Below are 17,984 nucleotides of genomic sequence, written 5' to 3' on the forward strand. Positions count from 1 at the left end.
CTGTACTTTAGTCTATCGCTGACACCTGGCTTCATGGGCAAATTATTGTGCACACCTGAATGTCACCTGGATTATTGGCTTCAGTTCCTACTGTCTAGGTGCTGATCTGTTGAGACAGAGGTTGTCAGCTCTTCTGTAAACTGCTTTATTTGCCTTTATCTATTTCTCTTCCAGATATCCAGTTCTTGGTCTAACCACATGCAATGTTGTCAGAATTCTCAAAACAACTGCTTTTTCTCAAATCTTGAGTCTTGCCATATAAACTAACTCCAGCATTACGGCTTTACCTCACAAGCAGATAACGGACAACTGCACCCACAATAATTAATAAATAAGCAGTGCTGTGAATTCAGCTCAGTAATTTCATTCTGCTTCAACTCCACACATCCAGGCAATTCAAGCACCAAGCTTGAAAATGTGGGAGCAAGATTGAAGAGGTTCTCCCATCCGCTAGACCCTTCAGCAAAATACGAATGGAACTGAGGCCACGTTTGGTGATTTGTGGTGACTGTATTTTCTAGTATCATTATGAATATGAAGAAACTTCACCAGAGTGACACTGGTCCTAAGTCATCTTCTAGAAAACAAGTTCCTTCACAAAGCATTCGTTTAATGATTATATTCTAAAGCCATTGGTAGTACAAATTTACTGGTGAGCAATATAAGCTACAGAGGAAGCACACAACACAGCAGAATAGTGACGCATGGCATTTATAGGAAGCTAACGTCCCAGTGTAAGTGTAATGTGGGGAAGACAGCCTGTTTACATACACATCTCACAGGTGCCTGGTTATGGGTTGTCTCGCTAGTAATGGAAATGCCTAAATTGTTCTGAATGGGAGGGGTTTTTGCACAGTAGCTAAGTGCTTGTAAACTTTAAAGCCCCAAGACAGATAGCTGGTTTATGTGGCCTGCTAAGTACAGATGTGGAACTGCTGTACTTTTGCTACACATCTTTTTACCTTTCATGACAGTGTAGGAGGCTGATAGTCAAGATTTTGTTGCTTGTAGAATTTCTGCTCCAATTCTTTTAATAGCCTTTGTTAGTACGATCCTCTTAGGTGTAAGTTTATGTCCCTAAAGCTACATTGGCAAATAATTACCCAATATGCAACAGAAGTCCAGCACAACACTTCATGTGCCTTCCACATGGAACTGTGGACAGGCAGTCACTTCTGGAAGGTCTCAGGAAAATTCCTTGCCCAGTATCAAACCCTGGGGCAGCCCAATAACTTCAAACTTATAATAACATTTCACTATGTGCAAATCAGACATAGAAAATGCTTTTCCTGGGATGTTTGCAAAAGATGGATAATCACTATAACAGAAGTTGTGACTCTGTGCAGCACCACATCTAATTGCAACATGACTTGAAAAGAGGGGCTTATTTTCTTATATTGCTAATTTGAACATAATCAAGACATTTCATTTCCACCATTGCTTTAGAAGGGGCCGCCTCCTTCCACTGAACTCTACTCAAATGTTTATAAGATTAAAATGAATAGTCACTAAATTAATAAGAGGGGCTTTAAAAAATTAGAAGGTTGGTTTCTAAAAGAAGATGAACACTGTGTTTTTTTTTATCTGAAGTGTTCAGTGCAGCTTTGTTTCCCTGCTAATCACAGGGTCAGGCTGTTTTGTCTCTATGAGTATGTCTATACTATCTGGTGCAATTCCACAAAGGGAGAATAAGCTGCCAGTCTTCAGGGACACTGGCAGCTAAACAGACCAGCCTCAACCTGGCCCACTGTCTAACCACAAGCGACACTTTCAGAATTCTCAAAACAACTGATTTTCTTGAGGTCAGTTCTCAAGAAGACATACACCCTTTAGGTACTGCCTAAACCTGCACAAACTAATCTGGAGTCAGGGTGGGGGTGCAGAGGAGTAGGGAGAACTGAGAAGATGCACAAATAGTAACATTTGTCAGGAAAAAACAGCAAAATGCTGTTTCTTTGTTTCTTGTCTTCAGCTGTATAAACTTCTGGTGACTTGATGGGAGGGTGTTAAACAAAATAAGAGATAATGCATAAAAGACCTGTAGTCATTTGTCACAAGCATCAGCTGTGACAGCAAAGTATCTGTCATCCTGGCTGTTCAATTACTTATGCATCTACAGACAAATTATATCATGACACATACAAATGACACTTTAAAATCCAAAGCTTTCCCCTTTTGCAGTGTAGGAGGGAACAAACTTTTCATGGCGTTTACAGGATGAAGCAGAGTAGAAAGGCAGAAAACAGTAATCAGTGTCACCATGGCTATAACGAGATAACTCTTTTAAAATTAATTTTCATGGCTTATATTTTTTTTGTGACAAAGGGTAAATGACATGTTTTATCCCCATTTCTAGATAGCAAGCAACTGGCGAAACACATCTTCTATGGAACATTCCTTGGTTATCTACATAAGATACTCTACACACTGACTGTGTCACAGTGTTTTTAATTGCTGATTAAAAAGGGCCTTGACAACCCAAAGACCTATACCAGCTTGCTATCTTACTTATGGAGTAACATAGTTCATGGCTTCAACTCTGTGGGGAAGAGAACAGACCAGACACAAAACTACCCCGTTTTTCAAGAGCGGGATCTGCTCTTTCAGTGCCTGGCTCTTTTTTCCCCAGCTGAAGAGCTCTGTACAGAGGGAACAAAAGGAGTGCAGAGAAAAAAGAGAAACAAAGTGCTTAGATTTCTTAATTTCTTTTTATTTACCTGCCTTCTGTAACTCCTGCACTTCTCCCCCCCTTATCTGTTAAAAGTATGATTTTGATATATGAATGGTTAAAACCAGAAAAAAAACCCAACACCCAAACCCTCTTTCCAAAGTTTCAAGGTGAAAAGAAAGAAATATGAATTACTAAGCAAGTTTTTTTTTATTTTTTTTTTTATTAATCTGTGTTCTTTCATATTACTGCACCTTTAAAATAGCAAAACTCTGCAAGGTCCTTAAGACATATCAGAGTTTAGAGTGCAGTTTATGCAGCCCCTCTCATATTGTTGTAATTATTGCTTAGGAGGCATGTAGACATTTTTAGACTCTTACCAGAAGAACCAGACTTTTTTTTTGTTTTTTTTTTTTTATTTCGGTAATTTTATTTTTCACATCCTAATCTGAAAGGGTTTGGAAGTAAACCAGCACTGGATCATCAGCTCTCTGTGGAGCATTCACAGTTCACAGAAAAGCTGTGACAGATAAGACCACATTGTTGTGTATGAAAGCACACTAGGAGAAGTCACGCCTCCTGCAATCCGTCACAAGAAATCTCTGTTGCAAACCAAATATCACGTCATAAAATAAAACTTCAACGAGTTAAAGATACCAGGAACAGAAAGGAAAAGCTGTGAAATTGCAGGAGGTAGCTGCTGGAAGGTCAATGAAGCTCAAAATAAATAGTGTCTAACACCTGGTCCATTTCACCAGCAAACAGAAATAAAGTGCAAGTGCTGACTATCTCAGGAAGCAGGAATTTATGAAGAAGCCCTTTTCCAGATGAAAAGGCCTTTTTTTCCTACCTATGTACATATAATAATTAAAAAGCAGATATGTCATAACACAGTAGTCCATTAATCAAGATGAGTCAAGCAACAAACATCCACAAGAATTCACAACACATGGCTGAACATCGGTGATGGTTATAACCCTATATCCTCCAACATCACAATTTAATCCAGAGGGTGTGTGAAATTATATTATCAAACCAGCATATTTTGAAGTGAGTAGGTTTTTAATTTCAGCTAATAACTTCACAAATATCAGGCTTCCCAACAGAGAAATAGAAATCTTGACCAAAACAAACCCATGGCAAGAGTCCCAATCACTTCAAAACAGATCTGTTCACTGAGAACATTGGAGACATGATTTATGAAAACAATTCAAGCAAGGAGGGGAACAGCAAAGTGCACAGACTAATTAGGAAGTACAAAGGAAAGGAAAAGGGAGAACAGGATGTTCAGCTATAACAAGGAACGCTTTGTTACAGCACTTCAAGGATGTGGAGGCACCTAGGACAAGAAACAACACACAAGTTTCAGCCCTTGCACTGAAGAAGTATCTGCACCTTCACAGTGCATTCTGAATCAACTCTGTTACTCATTACATGCCTGACAATCCCAGTTGTGAGGCACCAAAAGCTACTGTAGCTGCTTAGGAGGGACAGATAGAGGGACAGTGAAGTCTTCCAGGCACATGATGGGAATGCTTGTTTTCCTGATGCTTTGTGGCCCAGAGAAGGGTGGTACCTGGGAAGACCTTGGGCATCAGGATGGATCCTCTGGCTGTTTCAATTCTGGCAAACTCTCCTTGTTCTGGAATTAGGAAGAAACAACTGGACACAAATCTAGCACTCTCCAGTGGTCACTGCAAACAGCTGAGTAGCATGTGCAGCTGCTCTCTGTAGCAGTTACAGTTTCAAGACTTTGGTGTCTCAGGACCAATCACCAATGACTGGTCTGGAAGTGAAGGGTAGGAACCTCTAATTTAGTTCACTGGTATCAAACCAGGCCCCTGCGACCCTCAAAAATACCTTGACAGAATTTTATTACTTTGCAGAAAGACTCCCAGGATGCAGCCTCTGTAGGCACACAACCCATCAGTTCCAGGACATCTCTATTTCTCTGACACAGTCAGACACTTGGAAACAGGCTGCAAAATTAGCTACACTGCCAGAACTGAATTATCCATAGTGCTTCTTTGGATCTCTTGTTATTTGTGAGTGGTTTATAATTACTATTCCCTCATGCCAACCTAACAAAAACTTTGGTGGCTGTTCCACTCAACTCAGCTCCCCTCACAGAGGCAAAGCTCAGGAGAAGCCATGGAAGAGAGAACACAGGGAAAAGTCAGCCTGGGGCTACTTTACACAACAGCTATTTTACACAGGGGGAAGCGAGGGAGAAGCAATACAACGCATAGGCTAGAAACTGGCAGAACACACTCTGATGCTAGTGTGTTTGGTGGCCCTCTCAGATGCCCTGGTAAATACACATGTATGTGCTCAGTTTGTCAGGCCTGCAGTGCATCTTTGCAACTAAGGAAAAGAAAGCCCTTTCTCCCCCAAAAGTGAATCCAGCTATAAAATAACAATATATTAGAAAGCGAGTGAAAACCTGCATCTGGGCTTCTCAAACCACCTCTTGAGAACTTACTTTGAAAGTGTCCAACATTATGACTGTGAAGTTCCCCAGGCTATTTGTTTTTCTTAAATGTGCATTAGTTCGTGCTTACGAGACTTGTCTGGCTACTGGAAGTTCAGGTGTACCCATCTTACAACAGCACCAAACAGACAGCAGAAATATTCTGTTAACAAGTCTTTACTGTTTTATTCTATTGTAGAAGGTGTTGTCATGAACCTCTATATGCAATGATCTGGAGCCCTAACAAGCAAGAATTACAAGCATTACCAGTAGAGACATAAAATACTAACCTCTCTTTCCCAGCTGCACTCATATGACCAAAATATTCTGTTCTAATAAACAAGTTAGTGGTATGTAAATCATTTTACAAGGCACTGAAGGTGAAAAAAGTGTAATTTAGTTGGGCTCACACAGCTAAACAACAGCTATGTTATAGCAACATTATAATCTCCCCAAAGGATTATGGGATAACATGAAATCATTCTTCTGTAAGAGAAGGATAAATAACACTTTTATTAAAATATCTTCTCCTGTATTGGGCAGGTCAAACCAGTTAATAGTGTTAATGATCCAGACTCAGGAAAAGGAGACAGTTTAAGAACACCCAAAGAACAGGTGTCCCACTCAGAGTCTTCTATTTTTGTTTGGTTTGGTTTGTTTTTCACATAAGTTTCTTTTTTGCTGCAAGCTGCAGAGCCCTGCAGCTTGACTCTCCCTATGTTTCAATGGAGCCTTATCATATGCAAAGTCAAAGTCAGTAGTGTAAGGAAGAGAGAACAGGAGAGCTCATAAGTGCTGCCAGTGTCCGCATGAGCATGACTGGACCGTCCGTGGCCCCGGGGCTGGGGTTCAACCGTGATGTAGCCATTAATGATGCGGATGCGGGGAGGAGGGTTGGTGTCACTGCAAGACAAGAAAAGAACGTCAGTCCAGACTCAGCCCACAGCTGCCTAATGCCCGGAGAGCAGGAGGTGTTCAGCCTCTGTGCCCTACTTTCTGTTTTCTGGGCTGCTAGGAACAGTCTCTCATAGTAGGACTATGTTTCCAAATGACAGAGTGCTGCCTCATCCCTTCCTTACATGTGTGGGCAGCCCTCACTTCAGCCCACGTGGATTAGGGTGCCCAGATGAACTGCAAAGCAGTCTCGAGGGAGAGCAAGGAAGAGATTTAGGAGGCCGGACTCAGGTCCACCCAGCCAGCCTCCCCACTGCTCCCACACAGCCAGTCAAGACAGCTGTATTCCTAGCACCTTACAGCTACACAGAAACTAAGTAAGAACCAAAAAAGCTTTGTTGCAGAGGAGTGTCACTGCAGCGACATTTGCTGAGCACAGGAAGAGTAAGGCACCTGCTTTCAGCTGAATCAATCCATCTTCCCCAGCCATGCTTCAGTATGTGCATATTAGCATGGACCAAACTACATCCTGTACTGCATATTCCCTTCAACAGGTCAGGTATTACAAGGGGGTTGCATGACATGCTTTAAGGAGAGAAAGAGCCGTTTCCAGAAATGTATTCTAGAGTCACTGGGAAAAGATCACAACATCCCAGAGTAGCTCCCAGTGTTGAGCACTCTGAGGTGGTGATGAACAGGAACTGAGCCAGAGCCTACATGATGCTGAACTCCCATTATGGCAAAACATGATGGAGGAGAGAAATTTGTATGCTCCAGGATGCTAATGCCAACTGTCCTGAACTGAGGAAGCTCCCACACCATGGCAGGTCAGGAGTCAAAAGGGTCAGATACCACAAAGGTGTTGCTCTCTTTGGCAAAGCATTGAAAGCCATGCTTGACCTCACAGCTATGAGGCTGACATACACCCCAGGGCCTCATGGTGCTGTGTGAGCCAGAAGACAAATCTGGCCAAAATTAAAAGCAAATCTACCTGCCAGATAGAAAAGTAGAGTCATTTCTCCTCCACCCACTCCCTTTTCTTGCTTTATTCTGGCCATCTGCATTAAACAAAAATGCTTTGATTACTTGAATTGAAGGCAATTAGTATCTTTTATTAAAACGCTTACCCTTCCATACCCAAAGGCCCCACAGAAGGTTTGAACAATAACTGAAGAGAAGCCAGCTGGCAGCACATCAAAGAAACACAGCTGACAGCTGATGCATGTAATCAAAGCAACGCTGCCAAGCCCACTGCAAGACTGTATGAAATCACTTGCGCAGTGCTTTTCACATTGCCGGCCTCACAGAATGGCCCACGCATAAGAAACCTGGTAGGTGGGCGGCCCGGGCGATGCGCAGCGCAATGGCTGAGGCTGCCGGTGAGACGAGCCCCGCACAACGTGTGAGCCTGCGCCGTTTCAGTGGTGACATGTCGCGGCTGTGCCACGGGGTGGGGCTGTCAGCTCAGCCCACTGATGACTAGGCAGACCGCAGAGGCACGGCAAGGACCGGAGGGGCGCGATTCCCCCCTTCGTTACAGACACGGGTGGGGACCGTGCGTGGATGACAGCCACTGCTCACGACAAAAGCAAAGAATCCCAGAATCCCAGAATCCCAAGGGTTGGAAGGGACCTCAAAAGATCATCTAGTCCAACCCTCCTGCAAGAGCAGGGTAACCTAGCGTACATCACATAGGAACTTGTCCAGGCGGCCCTTGAATATCTCCAACGTAGGAGACTCCACAACCCCCCTGGGCAACCTGTTCCAGTGATCTGTCACTCTCACAGTAAAGAAATTTTTCCTGATGTTCACATGGAACCTCCTATGCTCCAGTTTACACCCATTGCCCCTTGTCCTATCACTGGACATCACTGAAAAAAAACTAGCTCCATCATCCTGACACTCACCCTTTACATATTTGTAAACATTGATGAGGTCACCCCTCAGTCTCCTCTTCTCCAAGCTAAAGAGACCCAGCTCCCTCAGCCTCTCCTCATAAGAGAGACGTTCCATTCCCTTAATCATCTTTGTAGCTCTGCGCTGGACTCTTTCAAGCAATTCCCTGTCCTTCTTGAACTGAGGGGCCCAGAACTGGACACAATAATCCAGATGTGGCCCCACCAAGGCAGAGTAGAGGGGGAGGAGAACCTCTCTTGACCTACTAACCACACCCTTTCTAATGCACCCTAGGATGCCATTGGCCTTCTTGGCCACAAGGGCACATTGCTGGCTCATGGTCATCCTCCTATCCACCAGGACCCCCAGGTCCCTTTCCCCTTCACTACTGTCCAGCAGGTCAGCCCCCAGTCTGTACTGGTACATGGGGTTGTTCTTCCCCAGATGCAAGACTCTACACTTGTTGAATTTCATCAAGTTCCTCTCCGCCCTCCAGCCTGTCCAGGTCTCGCTGAATGGCAACACAGCCCTCTGGTGTGTCAGCCCCTCCTCCCAGTTTAGTATCATCAGCGAACTTGCTGAGGGTACACTCAGTTCCCTCATCCAGGTCATTGATGAAAATATTAAACAGCACTGGCCCCAGCACCGACCCCTGAGGGACTCCACTAGTCACAGACCTCCAGCTAGATTCTGCCCCACTGACCACAACTCTCTGCCTTCTTCCTTCCAAACAGTTCTTGATCCACCTCACTACCTGATCATCAAGCCCACACTTCCGTAGCTAAGGAAGCATTTGGTGCTCCCATATTTAGGCAGTAGTCTTCCGAGCTGTCACCAGCTTTGCTTTTATCTCACTATTGCATTGCAGTGGCTGCAATTCAGTATGTACCCCTAATGTACCTCCAGCTTAGCCACAGTAGCACATCCTCCCAACTTGCCTCTTCTTCTGAAGGCACTGGTGCTGCAAGTGCATGCATATCTCACATTAGGATGCTCACTGACTTCCCTGACCTTCATGAGAACATCTGTGTGTGAAAAACTGCATGTGTCATACCGCATGCATGATGGGAGCTTGGGATCATAAAGACTCCAGATCATCCCTTAGCATTTCAACTCAACAGACTGTCAACAGACACCCAAAAAATAGTTCACAAACAGCTTTTGTGAACTGTAAGGTAAATGATACACTAAAAGACAAAACCAAATCTGATATTTGTGTTTGTTGTACTAGTAAATCTTGAACTCTGTGTAGGTGCATGCAAACCCCCGTGTGCATTGTTTCCCTTTCTCTCCAAACTACTCACACTCAGGCTGGAAGGAGGAGCAGAGACAGGGCAAAAAAATACTCTATTAAAGAAGAAGGTGAGTTTGGTCTAAAATGTCTGAATGCTTGGAACAGAACAGCTGCTGCAACTGCTTGGAGCCAACCTGGGCAACATATTACTCAAACTAGTGGTACAGCTGTGACCCAGCAACATGACAAAAGAGGCATAGGAGAACTCAGATATATACTCAGTGTCTTGGGGAGCAGGAAGAAATATTCTTCAGAGTCAAAAAAAAAAAAAAGGGAATGTAGAGGCTTAATTTCAAGAACTGCAGGCTCTTCTTCATCATCCTGACCTGTCTGGTTAGTCACAGTACCAAAAAATAAAATGCTTTCAACCTGAGTGTGGCAGAAACACAGAGGGACAAAGTACAAAAGACAGCAGACTCAGGCCTGTGTGTTATCTGACAGGAGGTCACCATTAAAGTACACCTTCAGCCACATGCCTATAGCTACTATAACTACTAAGGAACAAGTTGGCTTTTTTTGCAGGCTGCTGTAGTTCTTGAAGGTGAGTAAGCTCTTCTAGATGATAACAAGGGAGTTTGTGTGAACCTTTGCCTCACAACACACTCCATTTTTATATTAACTCCATCATCCATTAGGTTGCCATCCCCCTTTCCAGATCTTCAGTAATGCCATGGGGCTTGCATAATTTTTAGAGACTGGAAGAACACAGAGACTGTAAATACTGCATAAATACTGTCCAAATGCAAGGAGCATATATGCCAGGTATGACATTTTCCACATACTCAGCAGCTCTTGGATAAAGGTCAAAGGCTTTGGTATGTACCATCTTCTGCTGAACACAGCCTTCTGTGATAAAGAGGACCACCATATGCTCACAATCCCTCAATTCTAAATGCAAAGTGGCGCAGACAAGACTTCCATTTGTATTATGCCTAATTTTTCAGAAACCTAACCTAACGCAGAAGAAGCTATTTTGTTACTAAAAGCACAAACAGCCTTGAGTAAATATTTCAGCAAGAACCACAGTGTGGAGGCAGTGATCTTACAGGAGAATGGATATTTGGTACATGAACTCTGAATAATCCCGGAAGATACAGCAAGGCCATGAGAGGCCTGAGGAAGCTTGAGCAAGCAAGATAAGAAGAAGCTGGAATTCACTGACTTATGAGAACTGTGGACTGTTGGCAAGCTTTTGAGGTCAAGTTCTCACACCTGTGCTTAACCAATTATATGTTAGTCACTAAGGGTCTTCAAGACATGTATCCAATCATAATATACCAAATCACTGTAAGTGCATGTAAGAAATAGTATGTAAGGAGTTAAGGCTTTGCAATAAACGGCTTTTGTGTGATCATATTGATCTCTGACTGAATCCATATTTTTTCTGCAGCACCATAGTGAGGGAGAAGGTCAGACCCAGCCTTCAGCATATATCTAGCCTTTGCAGAAGCTTGACATACTGGATTAAGCAGTCTAAGTAAAGTCCAGTTTGTATGACAAACCCTCCTCCCTTCCCAGCCATCAGCTACCTTTCCTCTAGGCGAACCCAGAGGTCGTTAAACTGTCTCAATCTTTGCTTCTTCTGCTGCTGCTTCCTCTTCTTTTTGTACTTCCTGTCTACCTTCTCCAGCACATCAATACCATCAGGGAGCAGCAGGTGAGGCAGCAGCTCTTCTTGCTCTTCTTCCTCCTCCTCCTCCTCCTTCTGGGGATGCAGTGGCAGTGGGAGCTCCTGGGACACAACGTAGGGACCATGTGCCAGCGATGATGATGAAAAGGCTAACAAGGTTTTGGTGGGTTTTCTGCTGGAAGAAAGAGGGAACACAGACAATATTTGAAAGTGCTTTTGAGGCAGAATCCTGGTACAGATACCATCAAGGCACATATAAACCAGGTGTTTCTCCCTGACATTGGCTGGATGCTTATTTCTCTGCCTTGTATTCCTGCCCCATCGTCTTTGAGCCAATTTTCTGATCAAAATAGTGCTCTTTAATGAAAAAAGCTCTGGAAAAGAGGTAATCTGGAACTGAGAAAAGACTGCAGTCTGGCTCAGGCTGGAATAACTTTTGAGAATAACCTTGCGTATCTAGAAAGAACGAAGAAAGAAATCGCCCTTAAAGTCAGAGAAGGTCAAGACTAGACTCCTCTAGTCTGATGTACTGCAGAATAGAGACCAGATTACTCCTTTCAGCAATTCCTGCCCAGAGCATGAGAAAGGTGCAGGGACAGGACAACTAAGGCACCCCAGCTGAAGGAGCGAGTCCTAGATCAACAGCTCCCACTAGTGGAGAAGGAAAGTAATGAGCTAGTCTGCAGAGTGCTCATGACTGCAGAAATGCATCTTCAAATTACGGTCTTTGAATAAAATGCCTCAATACACCACTAAGCAACCCTTTGGGCCATGTAGTCTGCAGCAGATTAGCTGTGGCAATGTCAAGTTCACCATTCTCTCACCTTTTCTTTCATGAAGCCAGATGGTACAGAGCAGCCAACGCATAGCCTTTATAAAACACTGGGTGAGGAGGTATGTCTGACACATAAAAGACCAGAGGTCAACTCACTATTGTGGCATTGACTTCTAGTCTAGGTATTTACTGTCTCCATGATGATCTGCAAAAGGAGATAATGCTATTTTGCCACTCAGGTGAGCAGAACAAGAAGTATGAAATGGTGGCTTTAAAGGGGTACATCAGTCAAGTATGGAGGTCCATATGGAGGGGAGGAGGCTGAGCAATTGCAGCTCTCTCTCTGTTCACAATGAAGAAGTAAGCTTTGCACACATAGCAAGTATAAGGAGTAGGAGTCAGGACTCCGGGTTTCTAGCTGCACAGATCCTGTATTAGACTGGCAGCATTATCCAGATTTCAAAGCAGCTCCAGCAAGATACTGTTGTGAATCTATGTGCATGCATGAACTCTCTCACAAAGCAAATCTTGGAAGCCCAAAGGACCACTGTTGAGCCCAGAAAAAGCTCTAAGGGCTATTCTTACCCAGTTTCATGCAAAGGTGATGTACTGAAAAAAAAAAATAATTTGTTCCACCCTGATTACTCAAGCTCTGTTCCCTTATATTTGGAGCAAGCAACATCTCCTCATCTATGCTCCCAGGAAGGTAGGCTGCAGTCTCTTATCGACTCCTGGCATGGTACAAATACCTAACTGATCTTTATGGCTACTTCACGAAGAGAAGAGATGCAGGAGTCTTCTGTAACAAGATAAAATTGGAGACTGGCTTGGGTTGAAATTCAGAGGTAACAGAGAGCTAACAGAAAGGTAACAGAGGACCACACAGTGCTGTGCAGAAACCTGGTTTCTCTCAGTGAAATCTTCCCTGAACCACAGCATACTTCCTTTCTCCCTTGCAATGGCATAGAAATGAGGAAGTTGAGAAAGAGGCATGTTTCATTGAGGATGCAGTTTTCAAGCTAGGCCACCACTGTGGGCCTGTCTCTTTGGTAGAGAATAAAGAGGGCCCAACCTGAAGAAAAAATGAAGTTGTAGACTGGAATATGAAGGAGAGAGTAGATGGAAAATGAAGAGGATTTTATCTTATTTCCTGCAAGGAAAATCACAAGTTGATCATGCAGTACACTTTATGTGACAGAGACTGGCACAGAATGGGTCTTGGGCTATCGATCACTTTCAAAATCCTTGTGATTCTCACTCTCACTCTCATCTCTGAAGTGTCATGACCCTTTGGCTCTCCTGCACAACATTTTCACATCACCCCCTTTAATGGCCTTACACAGTGACCCCCCTGCCAGTTGTCTCCAGTGACCTGATTCGATTTTTCTGAAGGTCCTCTGCTTATGTTTCCCTTTTCCCCTGTTTCTCTTCACTGTGCCTGTTCCTTAACTGTGAAAGTCACTGAATGGTCACCAGCCCTCTTCTGTAGATAAGACTGCCTTGCTGCCTGCAGCCTCCCCTAGCAAACCCATGGCGATACCATGCTGGAGCTCAACATTGCCAAAGGCACAGCCAAGATTATCTCCAAGCTGCATGGCCAGTCCTTTATTCTGACTCCTGCAATCTCAAAACACGATTAATAACAGACAGTCATATGCATAACCTCCTTTGTAACACTTCCTGCAGGCAATTCTTCCAGGGACTGACAGTGAAAGGCACAGAGATGCAAAAGTACATCCTTCGTCCCCAAGGCCAATTCCCTCTTCCAGCACAGCAGCTAAGCGAGGAGTCAGGAAGCACCTTAATTACAACTGTGATTATGTGATGAATATTTTATAATATATATATGCATTCTAAAATCAGGAACAACAGTTAAAGCCCAAAATAAGACAGTAGGAGCTTGACTGAACTTGTGGCACTATTTATAAACTGTCCTTTGTGCTACTGTATGGTTGGAGCACCTCTTTCACCTTCCTTGCTTTGGTGACACCACAAAGAAAAAGTCCTCAAACTCCACACGCCACTACCAGCACTAATCCCCTTCCCCTGCATATAAGCAGGACACCTCAGCAGTTGTATCTGCAGGTGGAATTGTGTGACTGCACCCAACAGTTTTCCTGTTACAGAAAAATATGCATAATGATCTCTCATCTTTCTGCGTTCACAGATGCAAACGATGCCTCACAAGGATCTTTGGGTCTAGCCAGAGTACATGAAGCTGCGAACTGTGCTGCTATTGCACAATGTCATGTTGCAGGGAAGGGAGACAACTGCAGACTTCTTAATGCTCTTGTTTCAGGACTACTCAGCTACTGTATCTGACAGTAAAACAGCCACTTGAATGCTCTCAGTTCAACCACTTCCAGTTCATTCTTCTCTTAATTTTGTCCTGTGAAATAGTAGATAGGCACTGACGGGACCGACTGCAGCACCGCTATCTAGGCCAGTAGCTGGATATGGTTTTATTGAACACACTGGCCTGGTATTTGTTCCTACAAGCCCAGTATAGCAATGAAGTGAAACCCATCATCCAAACCCCAAGACTCAGACATACTCTTCTCTACAGGTTTTCCCTCACCTCAAATGCTCTTCTCCTTTAGAACTCACATTTTTCTTGAAACTTGTTTCATATTTTTAAATCTCTTTTCACGTAATCCTGAAACATAAACACCTTTTCCCAAAGAAAACACTAAACTGCCATCTTATTTAGCTTTTTCACTCAGCTTTAAAAGACTCCAGGAAAGATGTTCTGTCCAGTAGCCCTAATGAAATGTTTGAGATACAACCAATATCAAACTGTGGGTTTTCAAGGCACAAGAGTCACTGGCCTAACAATGAACACCCATGATGTGGTTAGAAAACTGGGTACCAAACCAGTCAGTGCCAAACCACTTGGGTTCCAAACTACCCACTGACACCTGTCTCCCTGATGAGTGAGATCTAGCCCTCCTTTCCACAGTTGTCTGCTCTTGATTTCCTTACAGTTATACCTTTACAGATCAATGTTGGATTTTCTTTATTCTCAAGTACATCTTAATCTATCTTCCTTTAAGCTTCAAAAAGCTGCTATGGCTGTTTTTAGGAATACCTAAGCTATGAACGTTCTGGGTGATAAAAAACAGTACCACAAAAGTTTCAATGCAGTCAGTTTTTTGATTATCATATAAATACTGTTACACTGGATTGTCTAATGTGACTTAAGTGTTAAGGACAATGAAGTCTTGTGCTTAAGCATATGGAGTTTCTCCATGTCAAACTACCTGCCCATTGGTGGCAACAGCGTTAGGAGTTGCATTCATGTGCTCCTGAGGATGAGTCTTGGCTCAGTTTGTTTCAGTGCACAGAAAGTTAATGATGTATGTCCATGTCAAGAATCATACCAAAACATGACTTGCCAGAGTTTCAATCTCCTGGTCTGAAAAAAAACAGCAAACGTGGTACAAAGAGAAAGGTGAAGTAACCAGAGTATGAGAAAAACATCTGTTATTATTTTGTACCACAGAATAAGAACTATGCACAAAGGGTGATCATCCTACCTGAGAGTCCCGTATCAGAAATGTGGTTGAGAGTAACAGATGAAGATGTAAGGCATTTAGATGTAGGCAGACATAAGGGATGAAGATGTAAGGGATGGAGATGTAAGCAGTGAGGGATAGCCTGCCTGATTCCTGGCAAAGAGGATAAAAGCGGAAGAGTACCATATCTGGGACAAAACATTGTTTTCATTGTGGTCTTTTAGCAGTGAATATGAGAAAGAGCGCCGGTATCCAGAGACACAAGAACACGTGTTTGGCAAGAGTCTGGAGAAGGGGAGACAAGGATTGCAGACCCTAGGATGGTGGCAAGAAGTACAGGAAGCGGTAAGTCTAGAGGACATATAATTCTCGGCAGAGCATGGAGGAGATTATTTAGCATTCTGTAGTTACTGAAACCATGGAGATGGATAAAGGCACCCAGTGAGAGATAAAAAGAGAAAGGGTGTATCCCAAAAGACAGCTGCAAGATGAACCAGAACAGCAAGTCTCTTGGCTTAATAATACAGAAGAGAGCAGGGGACATGAGAGCAATCAGTCATGGGGACAGCTTGCAAAGAGGCTGGGTTGGATTCTGGTCAGTCAGATTCCAGGCTGAGAGAAACTAGAAAGAATCAAAAATAGCACTGTAAAAGAATGGAAGTGTTAAAATGCAGGGCAGTTAAACACTTAAAAGGAAGGAAGGAGGAGGTTGGAACCCTATATGGTATAAGACACTATCCAGATACGACAAACCAAACATGCATACTCTATGGTTGCTTTTTTAATAGTTAAAAACGAACAGCGCAAAAATATTTTTATTTTATAAATAAAGCCCAACATAACAATATAAAAAACAACCAAAAGAAAAAAAAAAATCCTACAAAAAAAAACACCAAAAAACCAAACCCAAAACAAATAAAATCCTGTTTCCAAACTGCCTCATGGAAGAGAAAAGCAAACTGCTGGGGAGGAAAGACAGAGCCCAGCTCATTGTTAGGGATAGTTCCAGCTGCCATTACCTCTTCATGATTGTTTACCCACCCTCCCAATGGCTGCTCACTAGATAAAAGAATGTATTACTTGTTGATGGCTTGTCCAGCTGGAGTGTGCTCTACCTCGTACCCTTCTCTCCTCAAAACATCAATCACTGTGTTGTTGCCCATGAAGTGACCTGCATTTAAGAGAAAAATGACATCAGAACTCAGTGAGCACATGGAAAGAGAGAGAAGAACAACAAAGTCCTTCCTCATCATTGGAGGCTTGCCACACTCAGGACAGGTAGTGTGGTGACCAACACGCACCAGAAACACAAGATCTCTAACAAATGATTGCTTAGCTTGCCCAAGGTCACTTCAATTACCACATTCTGCCTCTCTAAATGCAGATGTGACTAAAATTACTCTGGTCCCACAAGCTGTTGGATTACCTGGCCATTTTCAATTTCTTGGGGCAATAAGAAATTAAGTTGAGAGACACCTGTTCAGGAGCAGCACAGGGTCTACAACTGGTAGTGGTGCAAACCAGATCAGAATCTGACCACAATGAATGCATCATTTTAACATACTCTGGCATCGTAAATGAACTGAGATGTCAGTCAGCATCATTAACAATTTTTAAGTTATTAAGAAACATCCAACTGCAGAGACTGGAAAATAGCTCTGAAAGCCAATGAATTAGATCAACCCCTTTCATTCATTTGTATAAGCCATCAGGGACAGAAACATCACTTCAGTTGTGTTGACAACATTTTTGAGTGGACTTAACCTAGCTTACGCCTGCCCCAATTCTCTGATTTATGTCTCTGCTTCATTTTCAGAAATGGTGGCTGGTCAGCCCATAATTCAGTATCATAGTGAGTAAATGATTACTCAAAGGGTGCAGGAGTTATTCCTAGAGAACTGTATGCTCTGCACAGTGATCTGCATGCTCACTGACTTCCACCATCACTCTGATACCTTATTAAACAAGGCTGCTGAGAAGCAGATGGACAACAGAAGCCTTGTACAGTTCCTCATAGATTTAGCTTTCTTGAAAACATTTGTTCATTAACTAGCCTAAATTAATTAAAATTAAGCTTTGAGAAATTGTCTTATTAGAGAGCTCCCTTGCTTCTCTAGATGTAAGCAGTTCTAAAACTGATAAATAACTTCAGGAAAAAAACTTGGTTTTTGTTAATATTCTTCGTAAGTACATGCAATCAAAACACCAGAATGATCCAAGTAGCAAGGAGATAGAAAGGGAAGTCCAATAGTGATGAGATTAACAGGGCGCTGTACCAGATTTATGATTTCTCACTCCAAAATAGATTCAATGAATTGGAGCACAAATTTCCAGTTTCTCATGCCATAACACCAAGGGCTTATGAACTACCAGCTTAAAGCATCACAGTTGGATGGTGTCATTTGAGCATAGACTTTTATCAAGATGAAGGTTCCCTGAGATCCTAAGAATGCAAACAATCCAGCTCAAATGAAACTTTTCAACCAAACACTGCAATGCATGCTCACTGAGTACCACATTTTCTCACCCAGTAACTGATTTTCCTACAGCTCCTCTGCCTTTTTGCCTTCAGAAAGAGTAAAGCTAATGTGCCATTATGTGGGCTTAATACAGTTGGTATCTGGTTTTGCCAATGGTTGAGGCCCAGATCAGTTAACTGAGAATTAGCTCATATCAGCAAAACCACCAGATGCATCAGGGAACAGGAATGACTGTAATTAAACATTTTAACTAAGTAAAAGTAGCCACTGGAAGGCCAACAGAAGGTATATAAGATGCCAGACCCTATATATTTAATCTCCCACCTTTTACAAAGAGAAAATGTATGTGCAAAGGGAATGGG

General features: G+C 43.0%; 1 protein-coding gene across 3 annotated transcripts in view; it reads right to left on the bottom strand.

Moving 5' to 3' along the window:
* Positions 1–3,070: 3,070 nt before the first annotated feature.
* Positions 3,071–17,984, bottom strand: part of LOC134159118 (metalloprotease TIKI1-like) — an 83,283-nt gene continuing 68,369 nt past the window's right edge. For 2 of the 3 annotated variants that reach the window (XM_062609733.1, XM_062609731.1), the window contains 3 exons: positions 16,223–16,313; positions 10,752–11,027; positions 3,071–6,041 (listed from right to left, as the gene is read on the bottom strand). In XM_062609733.1, coding sequence (XP_062465717.1) covers positions 5,861–6,041; positions 10,752–11,027; positions 16,223–16,313 — 548 coding nt within the window. In that variant the 3' untranslated portion in view covers positions 3,071–5,860. The remainder of the gene's footprint in view (positions 6,042–10,751; positions 11,028–16,222; positions 16,314–17,984) is intronic. The other variant, XM_062609732.1, reaches the window with a different exon arrangement.

Source organism: Pezoporus occidentalis, unplaced genomic scaffold (genome assembly GCF_034315485.1).
Source record: "Pezoporus occidentalis ecotype Australia unplaced genomic scaffold, CSIRO_AGI_Poc_V1 ctg140, whole genome shotgun sequence".
In the NCBI taxonomy this organism is placed as follows: Eukaryota; Metazoa; Chordata; class Aves; order Psittaciformes; family Psittacidae; genus Pezoporus; species Pezoporus occidentalis.